This window comes from Pipistrellus kuhlii, unplaced genomic scaffold (genome assembly GCF_014108245.1).
Source record: "Pipistrellus kuhlii isolate mPipKuh1 unplaced genomic scaffold, mPipKuh1.p scaffold_m20_p_60, whole genome shotgun sequence".
In the NCBI taxonomy this organism is placed as follows: Eukaryota; Metazoa; Chordata; class Mammalia; order Chiroptera; family Vespertilionidae; genus Pipistrellus; species Pipistrellus kuhlii.
The window spans coordinates 251,936-271,596 of NW_023425563.1; the positions used below are offsets into that span (position 1 = coordinate 251,936).

General features: G+C 37.2%; 1 protein-coding gene across 1 annotated transcript in view; it reads right to left on the minus strand.

The window, feature by feature from the left end:
* Positions 1 to 1,099: 1,099 nt before the first annotated feature.
* Positions 1,100 to 19,661, minus strand: part of SYCP2 (synaptonemal complex protein 2) — a 92,463-nt gene continuing 73,901 nt past the window's right edge. Inside the window, 15 exon segments of the mRNA XM_036420034.2 lie at positions 1,100 to 1,546; positions 2,659 to 2,715; positions 2,825 to 2,903; positions 3,045 to 3,103; positions 3,449 to 3,548; positions 3,632 to 3,726; positions 5,362 to 5,489; positions 6,024 to 6,173; positions 6,841 to 6,931; positions 8,600 to 8,671; positions 8,674 to 8,754; positions 8,757 to 8,790; positions 14,566 to 14,576; positions 16,260 to 16,462; positions 17,354 to 17,555. Coding sequence (XP_036275927.1) covers positions 1,463 to 1,546; positions 2,659 to 2,715; positions 2,825 to 2,903; positions 3,045 to 3,103; positions 3,449 to 3,548; positions 3,632 to 3,726; positions 5,362 to 5,489; positions 6,024 to 6,173; positions 6,841 to 6,931; positions 8,600 to 8,671; positions 8,674 to 8,754; positions 8,757 to 8,790; positions 14,566 to 14,576; positions 16,260 to 16,462; positions 17,354 to 17,555 — 1,446 coding nt within the window. The 3' untranslated portion in view covers positions 1,100 to 1,462.

A 19,661-nucleotide genomic window follows, 5' to 3' on the forward strand; every position in this document is an offset into this window, starting at 1 on the left:
ATTGAATGTTTCTTAGGATAAAAAGAGAAAGCTGTAGAACTAGGAAGGTAGGGGATAAGGATGTTGGAAACTGATATTCAGAGGGACAAAGACATGGACACAGCAGCAGGTTCGGAAGAGCAGGGAGGAAGTAGGAACCCGGAGTAGATGATACACATAGTACAGTAAAGGGAGAAAGTGTGATGTATGAGTTAGGAGTCTTGTATGTCTGCCCAGATGAGGTAAACATGTCCAGATAGAGTACTAAAAGTCTCACAAGCAACAGGAAAATGCAGCTCCTGAGTAGTCTTTAATAGTGTAGCATACTTGTCACTGTCTCTTGAAATAGGACCCCTAGCATCCTATCAATAAATCTTAGCTGATAGTAATTGAATGAAGCTAAGAACAAGGCACTGTGCCAATGAATTGAAATACTGGTAGTATTTATATACTCTGCTACCATTAAACAGGCAAGCAATGGTGAGTAAATTTGCTTAGTATTATATTGTACTTTGCATATCTGATTGGAGAAGGATACTTTGTGTGACCCAATGTTTGTAAAATAGGGAAATAATGATTATAATATTTATCCAAATGACATAGCATTCGTTTTAACTTTAATATACTATGTGATTAAAGTAAACTAAATGTGTACTGGTTTTCATAAAGTAATCTTTAAAATTATTACAGTGAACAGCTTAATAAGTACTTGCCAAAACAGCCTGCTATGAGTTAAGATGTCTACCTAGCATTAAAATATTGACAATATATTTCAATAGTAATTGTTTTGGGCTATTTAGTATTTTGGAGACATAATTGAATAAATATATTCTCCCACAGTGTGCTGAAAGGACCAATTTAGTTACACATTTTAAATCAAAGACTTCTCCAAATGTAGCTTAATTTTTATTATTTATAAATATTCTTAACTAATAGACAAGTTTAAAACATCCTATATAATAAAAGGCTAATATGCAAATTGTCCCCTCAAGAGTTCAACCCACCAGGAGTTCCACCACTCGCTATGACATAATCATGTGTGCTGACCACCAGGGGGTGGCCAGCAGCCAGAGGAAGGAAGGCTCTAATTGGCCCTGATCGCAGGCCAGGTCCAGGGACCCTACCCATGTATGAATTTCATGCATGGGGCCTCTAGTAGTAATATAATATATAAAACTGTATATGTTTAAAATACTTCTTATGTGATAAATTTTAGTTGATTAAATTAGTTTTGTAAATATAATAAATATAATTCAGTATAGTTAACTCACTATTATCTGCTTAATGCAAATGTTACTACAAAAGAAGCAAAAAAAAAAAAGAGTGATATTGTACAGACAAGTTTAGGGTTTGTTTTCTCATACATAAGATATTTCCTTGAATTCAGAGTCAAAGGTCTCTTTCCTGGGGTACATGTATTTTTTCTTTGTATTTGGTATTTCCTGTTATATACAAAAAGGAATTGGATAGAACTTGGTAACAGCTAGATCTCCACATTAACATTTGTTTCACAAGCCATGAATAATGACAGCAGTCCTTTGCGTACATTAAGAAGCTCCTCTTCTTGCTATGGCCAAGAAAAAGAAGATTATGCTATTATTAGGGATTCATTTTAAAACAATCCTTTCCATAAAGCTATAATGAATGCACTCATTCTATCTGCTCCCCCAGCATCTAGTCTTAGATATCTACAGCACTCGGAGATCATCACTGATCACCAATTGAGAGAAGACTTTCAGTGTTTTCAGTCCCAAATCAATTAAATTTATATTTAATATTTAAAGAAAGAAAATAAATTAAGTATAGGCTAGGAAACAATTTCAAAAAGGATCAATCTAGTTAGTTAGCTTGTCTGCTTCAAGCTCAACATCCTGATCTTCAACTATTTCAGCATGTTTAGCTTCTATTAAAACTTATTAAATACATTATTACTAGTATGTCCTATGTAAAAGGATTACTACTAAAGTATACAAAAACATGTCTATTCTCTTTGAGAAAAAAACCGGACACATTCACTTGGAGGAGTGCCTTTAGACCCCACACAACTGTACTTTCCCCCCAGAACCAGCCCTGGTCTACTAGACCCGTAAGAAGTCACTTAATTTTATTCCCAAATCTATGTAGATAAAGTCTTATTGTCCAAGTGGACAATAATTTTGGGGGGGTTTCCTGACACCCCTTCTCCTTGAGAAGGCAGAGTTCTATTACTTTGCATAGGGCTTAGACTCATTCTTCTAGAGAACTGTTCAAGTGGCAAACTGATAGTCTTTTTTTTTCCTTTAGGAGGGTCTCTATTTATTCATTATTTATTAATTTATTTTAAAAATATATTTTTTTATTGATTTTAGAGAGGGAGAGGGAAAACATCAATGATGAGATGAATTGAGCCCCCAACCCAGGTGAGTGCCCTGATGGGAAATCGAACTGTGACCTCCTAGTTCATGGGTCAAGCTCATCCACTGGGCCACATTGGCAGGGCAGGAGGGTCTCTTTTACATCACCTCTATTATTTTACTATAAATATGCTCCCATTATTCTAATTTAAATACCAAAGTCAACTAAGTTAAAACTGCCTTTTCTCAATCTAAAAAGAAGAAAACCTGTGAAGTAATTTCCCGTTAAAAGAAATAAAGGCATATTTATTCCATTTGAAGAACCCATGCCAGATAATTGATTTACCATTTTCTTAAGAAGCTTGTCTTGCAGAATTTTCATGTTTTCTTTCATGAAACACATCTGTAAAATCAACAAACATATTTGCCCCATGAACTTTACTATAAAATTTTCACAGCACAAAGATAGACTAACCAATACTAAAATTATGTAAAAAATATGAAATTGATACCTCAGATGTACAAATAGTTTCTTCTCGATCCGTACCATAGAAGACATTTTTGTCCAAGGAAGCTTTCAAAATGTGAATCCTAACAAGTAAAATAATGACAAGTACAAAGGTATTTATCAGGAAGTCAAATTAAATCACTATAGTATAGTATATAAATTAAACATTATAATTAATATGAACTAATTTTATAGATTATAATAATAAAAAGTGTCATACTAACCTCTCTTGTTCACTTTTTTTATAGACACTGAACTTCTGAACCATCTTTTCTCCAAAGTCCTTAAATTTTAATACAAAAATTAGTTATGCTTTAATAGTATTAAATATTCGAAATTGACAGTAGAATTTACTATATTTCTATTTCTAATTTAAGTAAACAAGCTGGCTACATGCTAAAAACATTCCAGATGTCATAACTCTTTCTAGAAAAAAAAAATACTGAAAGTAAAATCTCTCTTGATTTTTTCCTCATCATAAATTGAAAGTCTGTAATTTAAGTAGTTTATAAGAAACTGACTAAAAATATTTATGATGGCTCTAAAAGCAGGACACTAGAAGTTTTCCTGAATATAGCTCTTTAAAAATGAGGTTTTATAATTATTTCTACATTCTTAAAACACAAACCTCAAATTCCTTCTCCAAATCTTTTAAGGTCTGTGAATCTTTTTCAAAATTCTCCAACTCTTTTATGATGTTGAACTGGAATTTATCAAGTTTTTTTATCCTATTAAGGAAATAAAATAAGATTATTTTTAAAAACTATACCACTCAGAACATACAGCGTTCAGAAAAGATTTTATTACATACCTGTATTCCTGAATATGATGGTTCATTATTTTCAGATGTTGTTGAGCTGTTTTCCAAGACTGCATAGTAAAATTATCCATCAACTTGTGGTGACTCTGAAAAATATTTATTCTTAACAAAATAAACAAAGAACAAAGCTTTTTCCACAAAATGTAAATGTCTAAGAACTTAGAAAAGTGAAAAGTTAACAACACAGTGATCGAGCCGAAAGTGTTAATGAAAAGTAAGTTCAGGCAGAACAGTGTCTGTTTCCATCAGAAAGGTTTTTTTGTTTTGTTTCGTTTTTTTGTGTGTGTGTGTGTTTTTTTTTTAAATATATTTTATTGATTTCTTACAAGAGGAAGAGAGAGAGATAGAGAGCTAGAAACATCGGCTGGCTGCCTCTTGCACACCCCCTACCGGGGATGTGCCCGCAACCGATATACATGCCCTTAACCAGAATTGTACCTGGGACCTTTCAGTCCGCAGACCCACACTCTACCACTGAGCCAAACTGGTTTTGGCAGCATCAGAAAGGTTTTGACTAAAGTCTGAACTGGCAACTACTCATTTTCATAAGGACACCACACTCTACAATTTTTTTTTTAAAAAATGCTAGTGATTACAATTCTCTTCAGAAACTCAGCCTCAAAGTCAGAGTCAGATTTATTACCATTTTTTCACAAAAACATATTCACATCTAGCCACAGATGTATAGTACAGGGTGTGGCAAAAGTATGGTTACAGTTGTGCATACGGATAATAAACTGTTTTTTGAGTGCTCACAACTGTAAACTTACTTTTGCCCCATCCTATATATAAGTCAGGTCTTCTCTATTTAGTTTAGGTCAACCTCAGATAAATCAACATGACCACACTGGAGCCTCAATAACATGTAATAAAGAGACAATATGTAAATTGACTATCACTCCAAACACACAAGATGGCCACCCCCATGTAGTCATATATGGCTGCCCTCATCTGGGCACAAGACAGCCACCATAAGGTGGCAACTGGGAAAGGAAATTGTGGGAAATTAGGCCTGCAAGGGAGGGCAGTTAGGGATGACCAGGCCAATAGAGGAGGGCAGCTTCAGGGAACCAGACCTGATAGGGAGGGTAGTTGAGGGGGATCAGGCCTGCAGGGGAGGGCAGTTAGGAGCAATCAGGCCAGCAGAGGAGCATCAGGCATCAGGCAGACAAACGAGCGGTTGGAAGCCAGCAGTCCTGGATTGTGAGAGGACACTTGGACATCCCTAGAGGGGTCTCGATTGGAGAGGGTGTGGGCTGGGCTGAGGGACAGCCTCCCCCCATCCCCAATATACGAGTTTTGTGCACCCAGCTTCTATTAGATATATAAGTACAGAGCTGGTCAAAGTGAAATGGGATTTCTCTGACAGGCTGCTCATCCTTTAGTACCCTCACTAGCTGTCACTTCCGAGATTAAAAAACAAACAAACACAACAACACAAAACACCACAGAAAAGTCAAAATGTTAAATCAATTAAAAAGGAAAATAGGACAAAGAGAAAGAATCTGTAGAAAAAGAAACAATAGGAATAGTGCACAGATTTTAGAAGAGAAATTCACTCATGAGATAAAAATTTTTCACCTAGGAAGCATTCCAATTTTTCACCAGTACATGAGGACAGCTGAACTTACAAATGGGTGTTTTGTTGTCAAAAGACCAAAAAAATGGATAGTCTAGTAGAAAGTGGGATATATTATAATGTTATAATTTAAATAACTCACATTATATTTCTTCTTAAATTCTCTATTGAACTGCTCACACATCATGTCTACATCTGAAATTTCAGTTCCCCAGCTCTTCTCAGGAATAGAAAAGTCATTTGCAGACAATGGAGATGTACTTTCAGACACTAAAAAATGAAGACAAACAACCAAAGTTAAAATACACTTTAAAAAATGTAGCCTTATTTGTCATAAGCTGAGAATAAAACCTTATTTTCAGGTTCTATGTGTTAAAAAAAAAAAAAAAAAAAAAAGGTAGACATATTATTAATTTTAAAAGTCGTTTTATAAAAAAAATTTTGGCATGGTATTTAAAGCAGAAATGGTAACATTAAAATGGAACATTTTTAGATTATTTTTAATGGTTTTAGCTACTTCCATATTCCCCAGTATTTAGTAACACACCACTTTCTTAGTAAGTTCACACTCTAGTACAATTTGTATGAGGTAATCAGTAATAAAAAAGATGAGGGATATTTACAAGTAAAAAAGACTTTTACTATACTATTCATATCAGTACACTTGAGACAAAACATGACCCTCCTTGGACTTGACCAAAGTTGTCTTTACAAAGGATTTGTTTTGTAGATTGAGTCACTCAAGATCGAAGACATTACCTTCCCAAATAGCTGCATTTTGACAAATACATTTGATCTACCTACTTTTGTGACTGTGATCATCTGCATTTTCCATTTTAGACAGTTTTTGATGAAGCAAGTTTGCTCTACCTTCCTCTTCCTCTTCCAATCCTACTTCATCAGGATTAATGTTTTCTATGTACATTCGTTTGCGATTAACATGGAGTGTAGGACCTTAAAAACAGTTAAAAATGAATAGTGCTATAAGCTTTACTGGAAAACAAATCAGTTTCACTAAAAAAGAGATGTTGACAGGAAGCCAGGAAGACTGGTCAACAACCTTAATTGCTCTAACCTTTAGTTGAGATATTGTTAGCTGAAGCAGCCTCCACCTTGTTTGTCCTGTGTAAGTTTCTGTTATTTCCTGCCTAAGGGCTACATGTAAATTTCTGTTTATGCTGTCTGAGATGTTTTCCCCAAAGCCTCAATAAAAGGGGATGGCAGGGCCAGAGCAGTGAGTAGTTTTCCCACTAGACTTGGACTACCCATATGGCCAAGTTGAATTTCTTCAAGTCTCAAGTCTTTTCATTTGTGTGCTGCCCTTCTCCAGAACCCGAACCCTGAATTGGAACTTTTTCCATACGGGTCGTGAAAGAGATTCCTACAAAGCTTGATTAAAATACTTAATATGTTCTTGCTTTTATGAAAAAAGCATTTGTTTCATTAAATATTTATGTCATTTTAGGCAATTGTCCATTAAATTCCATCTAGTTCCTTGTTTTCATTTTGACATGAACTAATGAATAATTTAGTATGACTTAAGATATATAATTCCTTTAGATAAACTTGCACAGCATTTCAGTAACTAACTTAGAAACAAAATCAAGGTTGTGATTCAAACCTGATACATGAGTGGAGTCACAGGGTATGTCACATCTTATTTTCTCTCCTTCTTCACTAGACAGGGATAGTAGAGATGCTGAATGACTTTCCTAAAATATATATCAAAAATTGAAAAAAATACCATAAATATTCTTGGACTCACCTTTGACCATCTCTCAAAATCCTAAAGCCAGGAAATTACAAAAGCTGTAATTCTTTTTTTCCAGATTGTTTTGTTTCTCTCCCTGTCTTTTCATCTTTGACACTATTATGCATTAATCTAAATTCCTAGGTGAACCTCAATCTTAAACTATAGTAATAATTTTGAGCTGGCTTTTGCATCTGCTCCTGCTTTTCAATTCTTTCTTATTAGGGCTTTAATTTATTTGAGTCAGAAACTGGGGGAATATAGAAATAATTCTAAACTTTTTCCAAGCTATATCTTTAAGACATCTTTTTCATTTAATCTTGTGTTTTACTGTTTCAACAAAGAGGTTTCTTTCTTCCAGTCAAATTTCATGATAGTGTGTGTGTCCACTTCAAGTTCCCTTCCTTTACTTAGACTACTGTTCTTTCTCCATTTAGATCTAGGGCGAATCCCTGCCCCTCCATGCTTTAAAATTCTGTTTTAACTTTCTGTATTTTACAGATTATTAAAATATTTTTGTTGATGGAGCGATGGACATTTTAGTGACAAAAAATTAACAAAATTGATATATAATCATGAAGCCAGAAAGTCCTAGTTATAAATATATAAGTCCTTACTACTTCTCATTTAAAATTTTTCAGCTTTTTGCCCTAACTAGTTTGGCTAAGTGGGTAAAGCATTGGTCTACAAACTGAAATGTCCTCGGATCAATTCCAGTCAAGGGCACATGCCCAGATTGCAGACACTGTCCCCAGCAGGGGACATGAAGGAGGCAGCCAATCAATGATTCTCCCTTCCTCTCTGAGAACACACACACTAGAGGCCAGGTGCATGAAATTTGTACATGGGAAGGGGGTATTCCTCAGCCCAGCCTGCATCCTCTCCACCCTCTCCAATTTGGGACATCTTGAGGGATGTCTGACAGCTTAAACAGACAGTTGGACATCCCTCTCACAATCCAAGACTGCTGGCTCCCAACCATTAACCTACCTGCCTGCCTGACTGCCCTTAACCACTTCTGCCTGCCAGCATGATCACCCCCTAACCACTCCTTTGCCCGCCTGATTGATGCCTAACTGTTCCCCTGCCAGCTGGATTGCCCCTAACTGCTTCACCTGCAGGCTTGGCTCCCCCTCCTACCCCCCAACATTCCCCTAAGCCTGGTCCCCCTCAATTGCCCTCCTCTGCAGGCCTGATCCCCCATAACCACCCTCCCCTGCCAGCCCAATCACCCCTTACTGCCCACCCCTGCTGGCCTGATTGCCAACAATTGCCCTCCCCTGCAAGCCATCTTTTAGTGGCCATTTTCTGTCCACATGGGGGGCAGCCATCTTTGACCACATGGGATGGCCAACTTGTATGTTGGAATGACAGTCAATTTGAATATTACTTTTTTTATTAGACAGGATACACACACACACACACACACACACACAATTATATTCTGTTAAAAAAAAGGAAAATAAAAATTTTAGTTTTCTATGATCCAATTATCCTACATATTTTAAACATGAGACTTATAGATAATAGTTGAAAATATTAAAATATTACAATAATTATTAAAGGTCAATAATTGATTCTTATCAGACTACCTTAGTTTAGGGAAAATTTTATGGCCATAGTACCATACATCTCTCTCCCTTTTGGTTTGCATATGATTGTCATTGATATTTAGAGGTTTAATATCCATAAACTGTTTTTTTTCCCTGAACTATACTTGCTTACATCTTTATAGCTATTGTGGTTTTATGGTTCTTTTTTAAGTACCACAGAATTTAATTTTTTTTTCTATTTACAATAGTATTATTTTTAATACCTGGGCTATGGATGAGTAAGACATAACAGAAACTGAAAAAAATATTTAAAGCCAAAACTATTAAAACTATTTAAATTTTGAGGGAATAATTCATTTGCTGCTAAAACTTGACATCTATTAAAATTAAAAAAGAAATCCTTAGATAACTAGAACATTAATTTGATAACAAGTATCAACTAAAAACTATGGCTAAGCATGCCTGCTAGTACAATATCTATTTAACATTGCTCCAGAGATCATAGCCTCCTTAAGAAATAAAAACCCCCAGAAAGTACAAGGAGTGGAATAGAATGCAAAATTATCAGGAATAACAGTTTGATTGGCTATATGCAAAATCCAAGAGGATCTAGGCAATTTCTGATAGAACTGTCAAAGTTGTGGGGGACATAAAAGCAAGATAAATATTGGAAAAAAGAATGTGTTTGTGTTGTATATAACTAATACAGAATTAATGTCCAGAGTATATTAAAGAACTTCTATAGATTTGTAAGGAAAATCAAACAATGCAATTTAAAAGTCAGGAAAAAATAGGCAATTCACAAAATGGTCAAAAAACATATGAAAATACTAGCTAATGTTAATCAGGAAAATGTATATTAAAGTGAGAGACATTTCCCAGGCATTAGCCTGGCAAAAATAAAAACATTTGTAATAGCCATTTAATGAAAATATAGAGAAATGGGCACTGTTGGTGAGGGTAAAGTAAGCAAGCTGGTATAGTTAACTGATAGAGCAAATTTCCAATACCTAATTAAGAGTACACAGTAAGTAGGAAACAAAATGTCTCATATAAATGTCCAGCCAATAAATATGTAACAACTTAAATTCCATCTAGTACAGAGTAGCATCAATGAAAGTGGGTGGTGATTTCCTCGGTTTTGAGATTTGAAGAACAGGATACAGAAAGGATAAAGGATTCCGTGAAAGTAAGGCTGATAGAGTAATACTGACAAAGGACCATGAATGATAAGCTAGTTGGAAACTGTTTTTCAAATTATGGTACGCAAAAAGAGAGCACTGCAAAAGTCCTTTGGGTTTCCTGAAGAGAGGCTGAGTAGGCTAAGGTTTAGATCTCCTATCTACACTAAACAGCATAATTCATTTTTATCTGTTTGGCACATTGGAGGTTTCATATAAGATTCTGTTTGAAAAATATGGTCTTTGAAAACTACTGGTTAAACAAAATAAAGGGACCTTAAAGCATTCTAGGAGTAAAAACACTGAAGTGGTAAAACTCAAGGTTGTTTTAATTAGAGGTTGTAGATCTTGGCTATAGGTGTTCTGAATTGTCATTAATTCCACTTTATATACAGAGGTTAGTACATATCAAGAGAATTTACTATGTAAATATTTGAATATTTACAATGTATCAGGTAGTATACTTACATAATCAGCCTATTTAATTTTCCACAGCCCCCTTTTACAGATGAGAAAACGGAGGTGCAGAGGCAATTATCAATTTGCAAAATGTTACATAGGCAGCAAATAATGGAGCCAGGTGTGGCTTCATTCTGGTTGGGGCACATGGGGGCTCAATCCCCTGTGTGAGGGATTGGCAGGAGACAGCCAATCAATGATGCACTCTAATCATTGATGTTTCTCTCTCTCTCACCCTTCCTTTCTAAAATCAATTAAAAAAGAAATAGTACATATAACACACATAAAAGGAATTTTCAATATATTAAATAGTATTTACCTACCAGTTTTAAAGTTCCTTATGAAACTCTAAAGCAAATACTATAGTAATGCTGTTTTCCTTCCCTTTTTAAAAAATTAATCTTTATTGTTATTATTACAGACATCCCTCTTTATAGCTCCCCTCTATCCAGTTCCCACTTCACCTCAAGCCCTTGCCACCCTATTATCTGTGTCCATAGGTAATGCATACATGCAAATAAGATCTTTGTCTAATCTCTTTCAGTACCCCCCAAAAGCCCCATCCCTCTGGGAATTGTCAATCTGTTCCATTTCCATGCCCCTGATTCTATTCCACTCGCTAGTTTATTCTATCAGATTTTTTGTTTTATTTTTAGATTTAATTGTTGATAGATATGTATTTGTTGCCACTTTTTTTAATTCATATTTCTTATCTTTACCTTTTTCTTCCTCTTCTTAAAGAATACCTTTCTGCATTTCATATAATACTGATTTGGCAATGATGAACTCCTTTAGCTTTTTCTTGTCTGTGAAGCTCTTTATCTGACCTTCAATTCTAAATGATAGCTTTGCTGGGTAGAGTAATCTTGATTGTAGGTACTTGCTATTCATCATTTTAAATATTTCTTATCACTCTCTTCTGGCCTGCATAGTTTCTGTTGAGAAATCAGCTGATAGTCACATGGGTACCCCCTTGTGGGTAACTGCTTTTTTTTTTTTTTGCTCCTTTTAAGATTCTGTGTCTTTTGCCCTTAGCATTTTACTTTTGATGTGTCTTGGTGTGGTCCTCTTTTGGTTCCTCTTATTTGGGTTTCTCTGTGCTTCCTAGACTTGGAAATCTCTTTATTTCACCAAGTAGGGAAAGTTTTCTGTCATTATTTCTTCAAAATAGGTTTTCAATACCTTACTCTCTCTCTTCTTCTGGCACCTCCATAATTCGGATGTTGGTATACTTGAAGTTGTCCTAGAGGCACCTTACACTAACTTCATATTTTTGGATTCTTTTTTTCTTTGTTTTTCTGGTTGGGTGTTCTTTGCTTCCTCATATTTCAACTCACTGATTTGATTCTCAGGATCCTCTTATCTACTGTTGAATTCCTGTATATTATTCTTTATTTTAGTCAGTGTATGCTTAATTTCTGACTGGTCCTTTTCCATTTTTTGGCATTCCAAGATCCTTAAAGTCTCACAAAGTACCTTGGAGTTTTCTAAAAGATTCTTGAGTAACCCTATATCTGTGATTTTGAACTCTATATCCAGTAGTTTGCTTTCTTCCATTTCTTCCATTTGTGACATGTTTCTTGGACTCCATATTTTGGCTACTTTCCTGTGTTTGTTTCTATGTAATGGGTAGCTGCTAAGTCTCCTGGAGTTGATAGAATGGCATTGTGTAGTAGGTGTCCTGTACGGCTCTGTGGCTTAGCTTGCCCAATCACCTTAAGTGGACATTCTTGGTGCACCCCTTTGTAGGCTGTGTTGTGGGCTGTGTGCATAGTCTTGCTGCAGTTGAGCCTTGATTGCTATTGGTATCACTGGGAGAAATTGACCTCTGGCCAATTGGCTGCGGGGACCAGCTGAGACTACGGTGGGAGAGCACCCTTATAGGGCAGTACTTGCTTCAGTGGGGCTTTGGTGCTCATTAAGTTTGCCCCTTGAGTATGTTGCTTGTGGATGTATAGAGTTATAATTTGGTATGGTCTCACACTGACCAGTGGGTCCACTGGCTCTTGGGTCTCCAGGGAGGTGCAAAGTCAGCCACTGCCTGGGGAGATCCAGCAGGAGTTACAGAGAGATCTGCAGATTCCTTCTCTTTGTATCAGGTTTGGAAGTGCCCAGATGAAGCCCAGGTGTGAAGCAAGGCAGGCTGGTGCTGGTGCCAGGTCTTGGGCCTTTTTTTGTTTTCCATTTTTTATTAAGGTATTATATGTATACATTATCTTACCATTGCCCCTCTTACCCCACTCCCATACATGCCCTCAATCCCAGAGTTTTGTGTCCATTGGTTATGCTTATATGCATGCACAAAAGTCTTTCGGTTGATCTATTATCTCCTCCACCTCTCCCTAACCTTCCTTCTGTAATTTGGCATTCTGTTTGATGCTTTACTATCTTTTTATCTATCTTTTTGTTCAACAGTTTATAATTTTCTTTATTATCCATAAATGAGTGAGATCATGTGGTATTTTTCTTTCATTGACTGGCTTATTTCACTTAGCATGATGTTCTCCAATTCCATCCAGGTTGCTGCAAATGGTAAGAATTCCTTCTTTTTTATGGCAGCATAGTATTCCATTATGTAGATGTACCACAGTTTTCTGATCCACTCATCTGCTGATGGGCACCTAGGCTGTTTCCAAATCTTGGCTATTGTAAATTGTGCTGCTATGAACATAGTGGGTCTTGGGCCTTTTGATAAGTTTGGGGCTCCCTAACCCAGGTGCAGCTTGTTTGACATGCTTTTAGCCTAATAAAAGACAGGGCATTCATATGCAAAAGCTGCTGCGGATAACTTGGATGGGGCTGTAATTTGGGTGGGGTAGGATCTCAGGGAATGACCAGAGCAGACCAAACAGAAATGGCTGCCAGTCAATCCTGCAACTGGGGAGATCTCTGCACTGGAACAATAACTGCTGCAAGCTCCTCCATCTGGAAGAAAGCCACACCCAAGTTCCTGACAGTCCAGACAGTCTAGTTTCTCCTCGTATGTGTCTGGGTCCTCCACAGCCTCGCCCAGCACTGAAACTCAGAGGAAGTGGGAGATTGTAATTTCAGTTCATGGTGTTGGCCTTTTAAGAGGAGCAGTTGGGTCTCCAGCTGCACTGGATTTTATAGATCATAGTTCTTACTGCCTTTAGGGACTTATTTTCTCAGCTCTGGGACCCTGGGCTGGGCGTCTTGAGACCCCTTGCTCCTCCCAGTGGCTTCCCTCCCTATTAAAAAAAAGTGGCGGGTGTGTATGCTGGACCAACCCCTTCCACCAGCCTCTTCCACGCCTCCACACTTCCTACCAGTCTCACTGTGCTTCCTTCTTTACTTCTCTAGCTGTAGTACTTCTATTCAGCCAGCTTTCCAGTGGTTCTGGATGATTGTTGTTCTGTATTTTAGTTATAATTTTGCTGTGGTTGTGGAATGCAGCCAGTATAGGCATTTACCTACGCTGCCATCTTGGTTCTCTCCCAGTCATACTATTTTCAACTGCAATTCTTGGCAATTTTGCTTTGTCAACTTGTGATTTAGTAACTAAAGGTTACAAACTTTAAATTACAGTAAAATCTGAAACAAGTGTCAGTGTTGCAGGACTAAGCCTATTGAAATCTAGAAAATAAATACCGTATTTTCCGGCATATAAGACGACTTTTGAAATGAAAAAAAGTCAATCGAAAATCAGGGGTCGTCTTATACGCCACGTATATCCCGAAAAAACGTCTCAATATGCCGCTAAACGAATTTTCCAACTCAATCCCGCACCAATCACTGCAAGACTACTCGGATCGCCTCTCTAACTCAGCCAATCCAAGCAGGCTTTTTATGCATGCAAATTATACATGTTCTGTACCTGAAGCTACACTGTGTTCTAGTAAAAAGCTTGCTTAGATTGGCCAGAGTCAGAGAGGCGGTCTATTATAACCTTTGAACCTTTGCTTGTTGTGATTGGCTCACCATGGTACATACAGTTGCAGCACAGGAACGTTCTGTGTAGCCAAAGCTGCTGTATCAGGACACATACAGTGAGTTAAAAGGTACCGTAATAGAACATTCTGTGTGTAGCTGAAGCTACAGTACTGTATAACCCCGGCCTAAAAGATTAGTGGGTGTACAACAAATGGCTGGTAGAAAAGAACCCATCATGGCTCCAGCAAGAAGAAGGAAATTTGAAGCCAGTTTCAAACTGAAAGTTGTAAACTTTGCCAAGAAACACAATAACTGTGCTGCGGCAAGACAATATGGAGTAACAGAAAAGATGGTCCGAGACTGGAAAACAAATGAAGATGCATTAAAGAGTATGCCAAGGAGTAAGTGTGCATTACGAGGTACCTCTTATTGGCCAGAACTCGAAAAGCATGTAGCAGACATGGTTCTTGAGCATCGTCAAAATGGTTATGTAGTGACACGAAACAAAATACGTATGTTTGCACTTCAGTGGGCCTAATCTAACCCAGATAAAAGCAAAGGATTTAAGGCCACTGTATCCTGGAGTACTAGGTTCTTGGAAAGGCACAATCTGGTACTGAGGCAAAAGACCAAAATTGCACAAAAATTACCTGCAGATCTTGACAGCAAAGTCAGTCTTTTCCATCAATATATAATACAACAGTGCAAGAAACATGGCTATGCATTAAGTCAGATCGGAAATATGGATGAAACTCCTATGAATTTTGATATGGTTGGAAATAAAACTGTTAATCCAAAAGGTGCAAAAACAGTGTTAATTAAAACAACAGGACATGAAAAGTCCAGTTTTACAGTGGTACTAGCATGTACAGCTGATGGTGCCAAACTAAGAACAATGATTATTTTTAAAAGAAAAACAATGCCGAAAATCAAGTTCCCTGTTGGAGTTTTTGTACATGTGAATGAAAAAGGATGGATGGATGAAGAAGGGGTAAAGCTATGGCTTGATAATGTATGGAGTAGGTGACCAGGTGGACTTCGTCAAGAACATAGCCTACTGGTGTGGGATATGTTCAGGGCTCATTTAACTACCAGCACAAAGAACAGGCTGGCAAGAATAAACACAGATGCGGCAGTTATTCCTGGAGGACTGACATCATTGGTACAGCCACTGGATGTGTACCTAAACAAGCCATTTAAAGATCGCATTAGAGAACAGTGGAATGAGTGGATGGTTAGCGGCAAAAAGTTATTCACAAAAGGAGGAAACATGCGTGTGCCACAATTGGATGTTTTGTGTAACTTTGTCATAAAAGCCTGGAATGATATTACTGAAGAAACAGTAATCAGGTCTTTCAAGAAGTGTGGCATATCAAATTCTTTGGACGGTATGGAGCTTGACTCTTGTGGCAAGATGAAGGGGAAGCCGAAGCTGAAGCCACACCATCTGATTCAGAATTTGATCCATATGATGACTATCTTACAAATGTACCACAAGAAGTCATTGATGAACTTATGATGTCAGAAGAACATCATGATGAGGATTTTGAAGGATTTTAAGCTCACAATGCTCCTCTGCCTAGAAAAACCTATCATCCCAGTCAGTCACAAACAAGCGTTTTCTGCAAGTTCTTCATGTAATTTTCTTTCCAGATGATGCCGTCATTGTTAATGTTCTCTTTTGGATTTCTTGTTTCTCGGTCAAGTTCATGGCATTGCCATTGGTGAAGAGACCTTCCATTTATCATATCAATGTACGGTATGTTACGGTATGTTCGAAAAATGTCATTCATTAAAAATTTAATTAAAAAAAGAACTGGTGTTGCCTCGGAAGTGGGGGGTAGTCTTATACAGCGAATATAGGCCTAAACCTATGTTTTAACTGTAAAATTAGGGGGTCGTCTTATATGCCCGAAAATACGGTACATCGTATTGATGTAAAGACAAATAAGCAGTGCCTCTTTGAAAACAGGCATTTCTATCACAGCACTCTTGCCAGCACGCTGTGCTTCTCATACCACCACTTTCCTCCTGAACAGCAACTTTAATCTGTCTATTAGGTTTATTGAGGCTATTTTACTTAACAGTAGGATCCTCTTCTCCCCCAGACCAGACACAAAAGCTTAAGCAATGTGTATTTGATTAAAGGGAAATTATTTACCCACTTCAAATATATCTAATTAAGGAAAATATTTTATAATCTTACCAAAGAGCATGATTGTGGAACTGGTGAACTTTCTCTTGCACATAGTAAATTTTTCTCACTGTTTTTCAGTGAATTTACTGGACCTTCCACTCCATATTTACTGTTGAAGGACTCAGGTGAGGAAGTTTTTGTATTGGGTGATAAGGATTTCATTATACAGTCATGATCCTGAGTAAAATCCCTTTCTGTTATTTTTTCTGTGCCTATATTTCCTCACAAGACACACAAAAAAAGAGAGATGGCAGGTGTTAATGATGTCTGCTTTAGAATAGAATGATTAATTTAAGTTCTAAAAATATGTAATTTACCAAATTCTCAAGTATTAGCTGTATTTAAAAAGGATAAACTTTCACTAAATCAAGATCGAATTATGTTTAAAATATATAAGACTTTGAAAAATGTTAAATGGGTCCATTTTAATGTAATTTTAACCATAAGAATATTCAAAATATTTCCAAACAAAATTATCGATAGTATAAGCTGCACTATAATGAGAAACCTGAGTATTTGACATCAGTACTATATAAATTCTGTGATATAAGTCACAGAATTTTATGGTTGGAAAGACTTGGAAAATCATTTTGTTTAAATCCTTCATATATAGATGAGGAAATTCATGACTGCAATAAATCTTAATATAAGTGAATTATCAGTTTTCAGCTCAAATCAGGGCATGTGCATCTGTCTTCTTGAGTATGTGGTTATCTGAGATGACAGTGTTCCCAAGCATTATGAAAATATTACAGAAAAGAACAAAATAGCCACTGTAGAGGAAGTGTATATGTTAACTGATATAAGTCTTGAATTTTAACTGAAATTACAGACATTTAGAAATGCTTTAAAACATCCTTTAAAGGAACTGAAAGTATAAAAAGAGCAAATATGAACAACTTCAGTGTCATAGTAACATTGATCCCAAGTCTACTTATATTTAGCAAAGACCAAGTTCTGAGCATTAACTAGTTTAAAAATAAAATTTTGACTAGTACCTAAAATCTTAACACACCTCTTAAAATTAGTCTTCAAATTATATTTTCATATAATTAGTTATAATAAGGCTTTTAAATATTCAACTAAAGGAAGGAGATACTGACATCTCATTACTTCTATAGAGGGTGGACTTCCAGGTAAAGACACAGAAGATAAGTCAAGGCTGTTGTCTCTTATAGTAGTACTTTTTAGGAGAGATGAGCTTGCCCATTCTTTTGATATATCCTTGTGTGTTTCCGCAGAGAAAGCATTCTGCTGTTTCTTTGGCAGCTTCATGGTTTTGCTTCTGGAATGGATATTCTCCTCCTAAATGTATTGATAATTTTCAAGTTATATTATAATACAAGTAATTTAAATTACATTGAAATATTTATTAAATGTCTTATATTATTACATATGAGCATAGCAGGGGATGCAGCACTAATACACTAGTGAAAGACTCTAATACACTTAAAGACATATGGGAAATTCACCATAAATATAATATATACACTATAATAAATACCATAAGAGATAACAATAAAATACTCTAAAGTTCAGGAGATTATGCTCAGTTTAGTGAAAGCAGAGAGAGTTCCTGAGTTCCAGGGCTCAGAAGTCTAGAAAGGAGGGTGGAGAGAGATGGAGTATTGAGGGGATGGAGGCCTGCTGGCACACAGAGTAGACAAGTACAGGTTTCATTTGGAAGCTGCAGGTACTCTGACAGTCATAGCCCTGGGGGTACATTTTAGCGGAGGGGAAATAAGCTTGGAAAGGTATTTTGATCCTTTGGATGTCTGACTACATGAAGATAGATACTTAAAGTTATTTTTGAAGAGGATAAGATGAGAAGGTGGCCTGGGAAGACTGACCTGACTACATGTATAGTAAATTAAAGCAAGAGTGACAGAAACTATGGGGATAAGTTATGAAATCCTTAATGTCTTCCAGGTAAGAGATAAGAAGGTTACAAACAAAGGAATATAGAGGTTTAGTGATTTAAAAGCAGAACAGTGTAATGGCCAGAGACTCATACCTAGAGTGCCATACTTTTTTAGGTTCAAACCATTTGTTTACCACTTCCTAACTGTGCTCATTTGGGCAAATTCCTTCATCTCTCTGTGCCTAAATTTTCTCATTTGTAAAATGAGATGTCAATAATAGTACTAGTAAAGAGAACACTAGTTCATTGCTGGTGGGAATGCAGACTGGTGCAGCCATTATGGAAACAGTATGGAGTTTCCTAAAAAAAAAAAAAAAATAGAACTCCCATTTTACCCAGAGATCCCACTTCTGGGAATATATCTTAAAAATCCTGAAACATCAACCAGGAAGAATAAATGCATCCCTATGTTCATAGCAGTGTTATTTACAATAGCTAAGATTTGGAAACAGCCCAAGTGCCCATTAGTATATGAGTAGATAAAAAAACTGTAGGACATTTATACAATATATACTATACAGCAGTAAAAAAAGAGGGATCTTTTACCCTTTGTTACAGAGGATGAACCTGGAGAATATTATGCTAAGTGAAACAAGCCAATCTGAGAAAGACAGATATCCCATGATCTCACTTATTTGTAGAATCTAATGAACAAAATGAATTGACCAACAAAATGGGACCTGAGGCATGGAGGCATGGAACAGATTGTCATACCTTGATGTGGGGTTGGGGGGATGAGAAGAGATAAATCAAAGAACTTATACAGTTATATGCATAGCCCATGGACAGGGGCATAGGGTAGTGAAGACTTGGGGGGTGAATAGAGGCTGGGAGGAAGGGCAGGGGGGAACAGGAGACATCTCTAATACTATCAACAATAAAAATACATCTTATCTAATAAAAGAGTAATATGCAATTTGACCGTACATCCACTACACCCACCAGCCATGCCCACCAGCCAATCAGAGCAAGTATGCAAATTAACTACATCCAAGATTGCTGCGGCCACAGAGAGCAGGAAGGAGGCTTGGGTTTCCCTTCCTGCCCCCATGTGGATACAAGATGGCCAGCAGGGGAGGGCAGGTGGGAGGCACCAGGCCTATAAGGAAGGGCAGTTGGGTGTGATCAACCCTGCAGGGGAGGGAAGTTAGAGGTGACCAGGCAGGCAGAGGAAGGAAGTTGGGGACAAACAGGCTGGCAGGGGAGCAGTTAGACATCAATCAGGCTGGCATGGGAGTGGTTAGGGGGTGATCAAGCTGGCAGGCAGAGAGGTTAGGGGTAATCAGGAAGGCAGGTAGGTGAGCAGTTGGGAGCCAGGAGTCCTGGATTGTGAAAGGGATGTCCAACTGCTGTTTAGGCCCGATCCCACCAGGCCTAAACGGGCAATCGGACATTCCTTGAGGGGTCTCAGATTGGAAAGGGTGAAAGGCTGGGCTGAGGGACAACACCACCCCCTCCCTCCCATGCACTAATTTCATGTACCAGGCCTC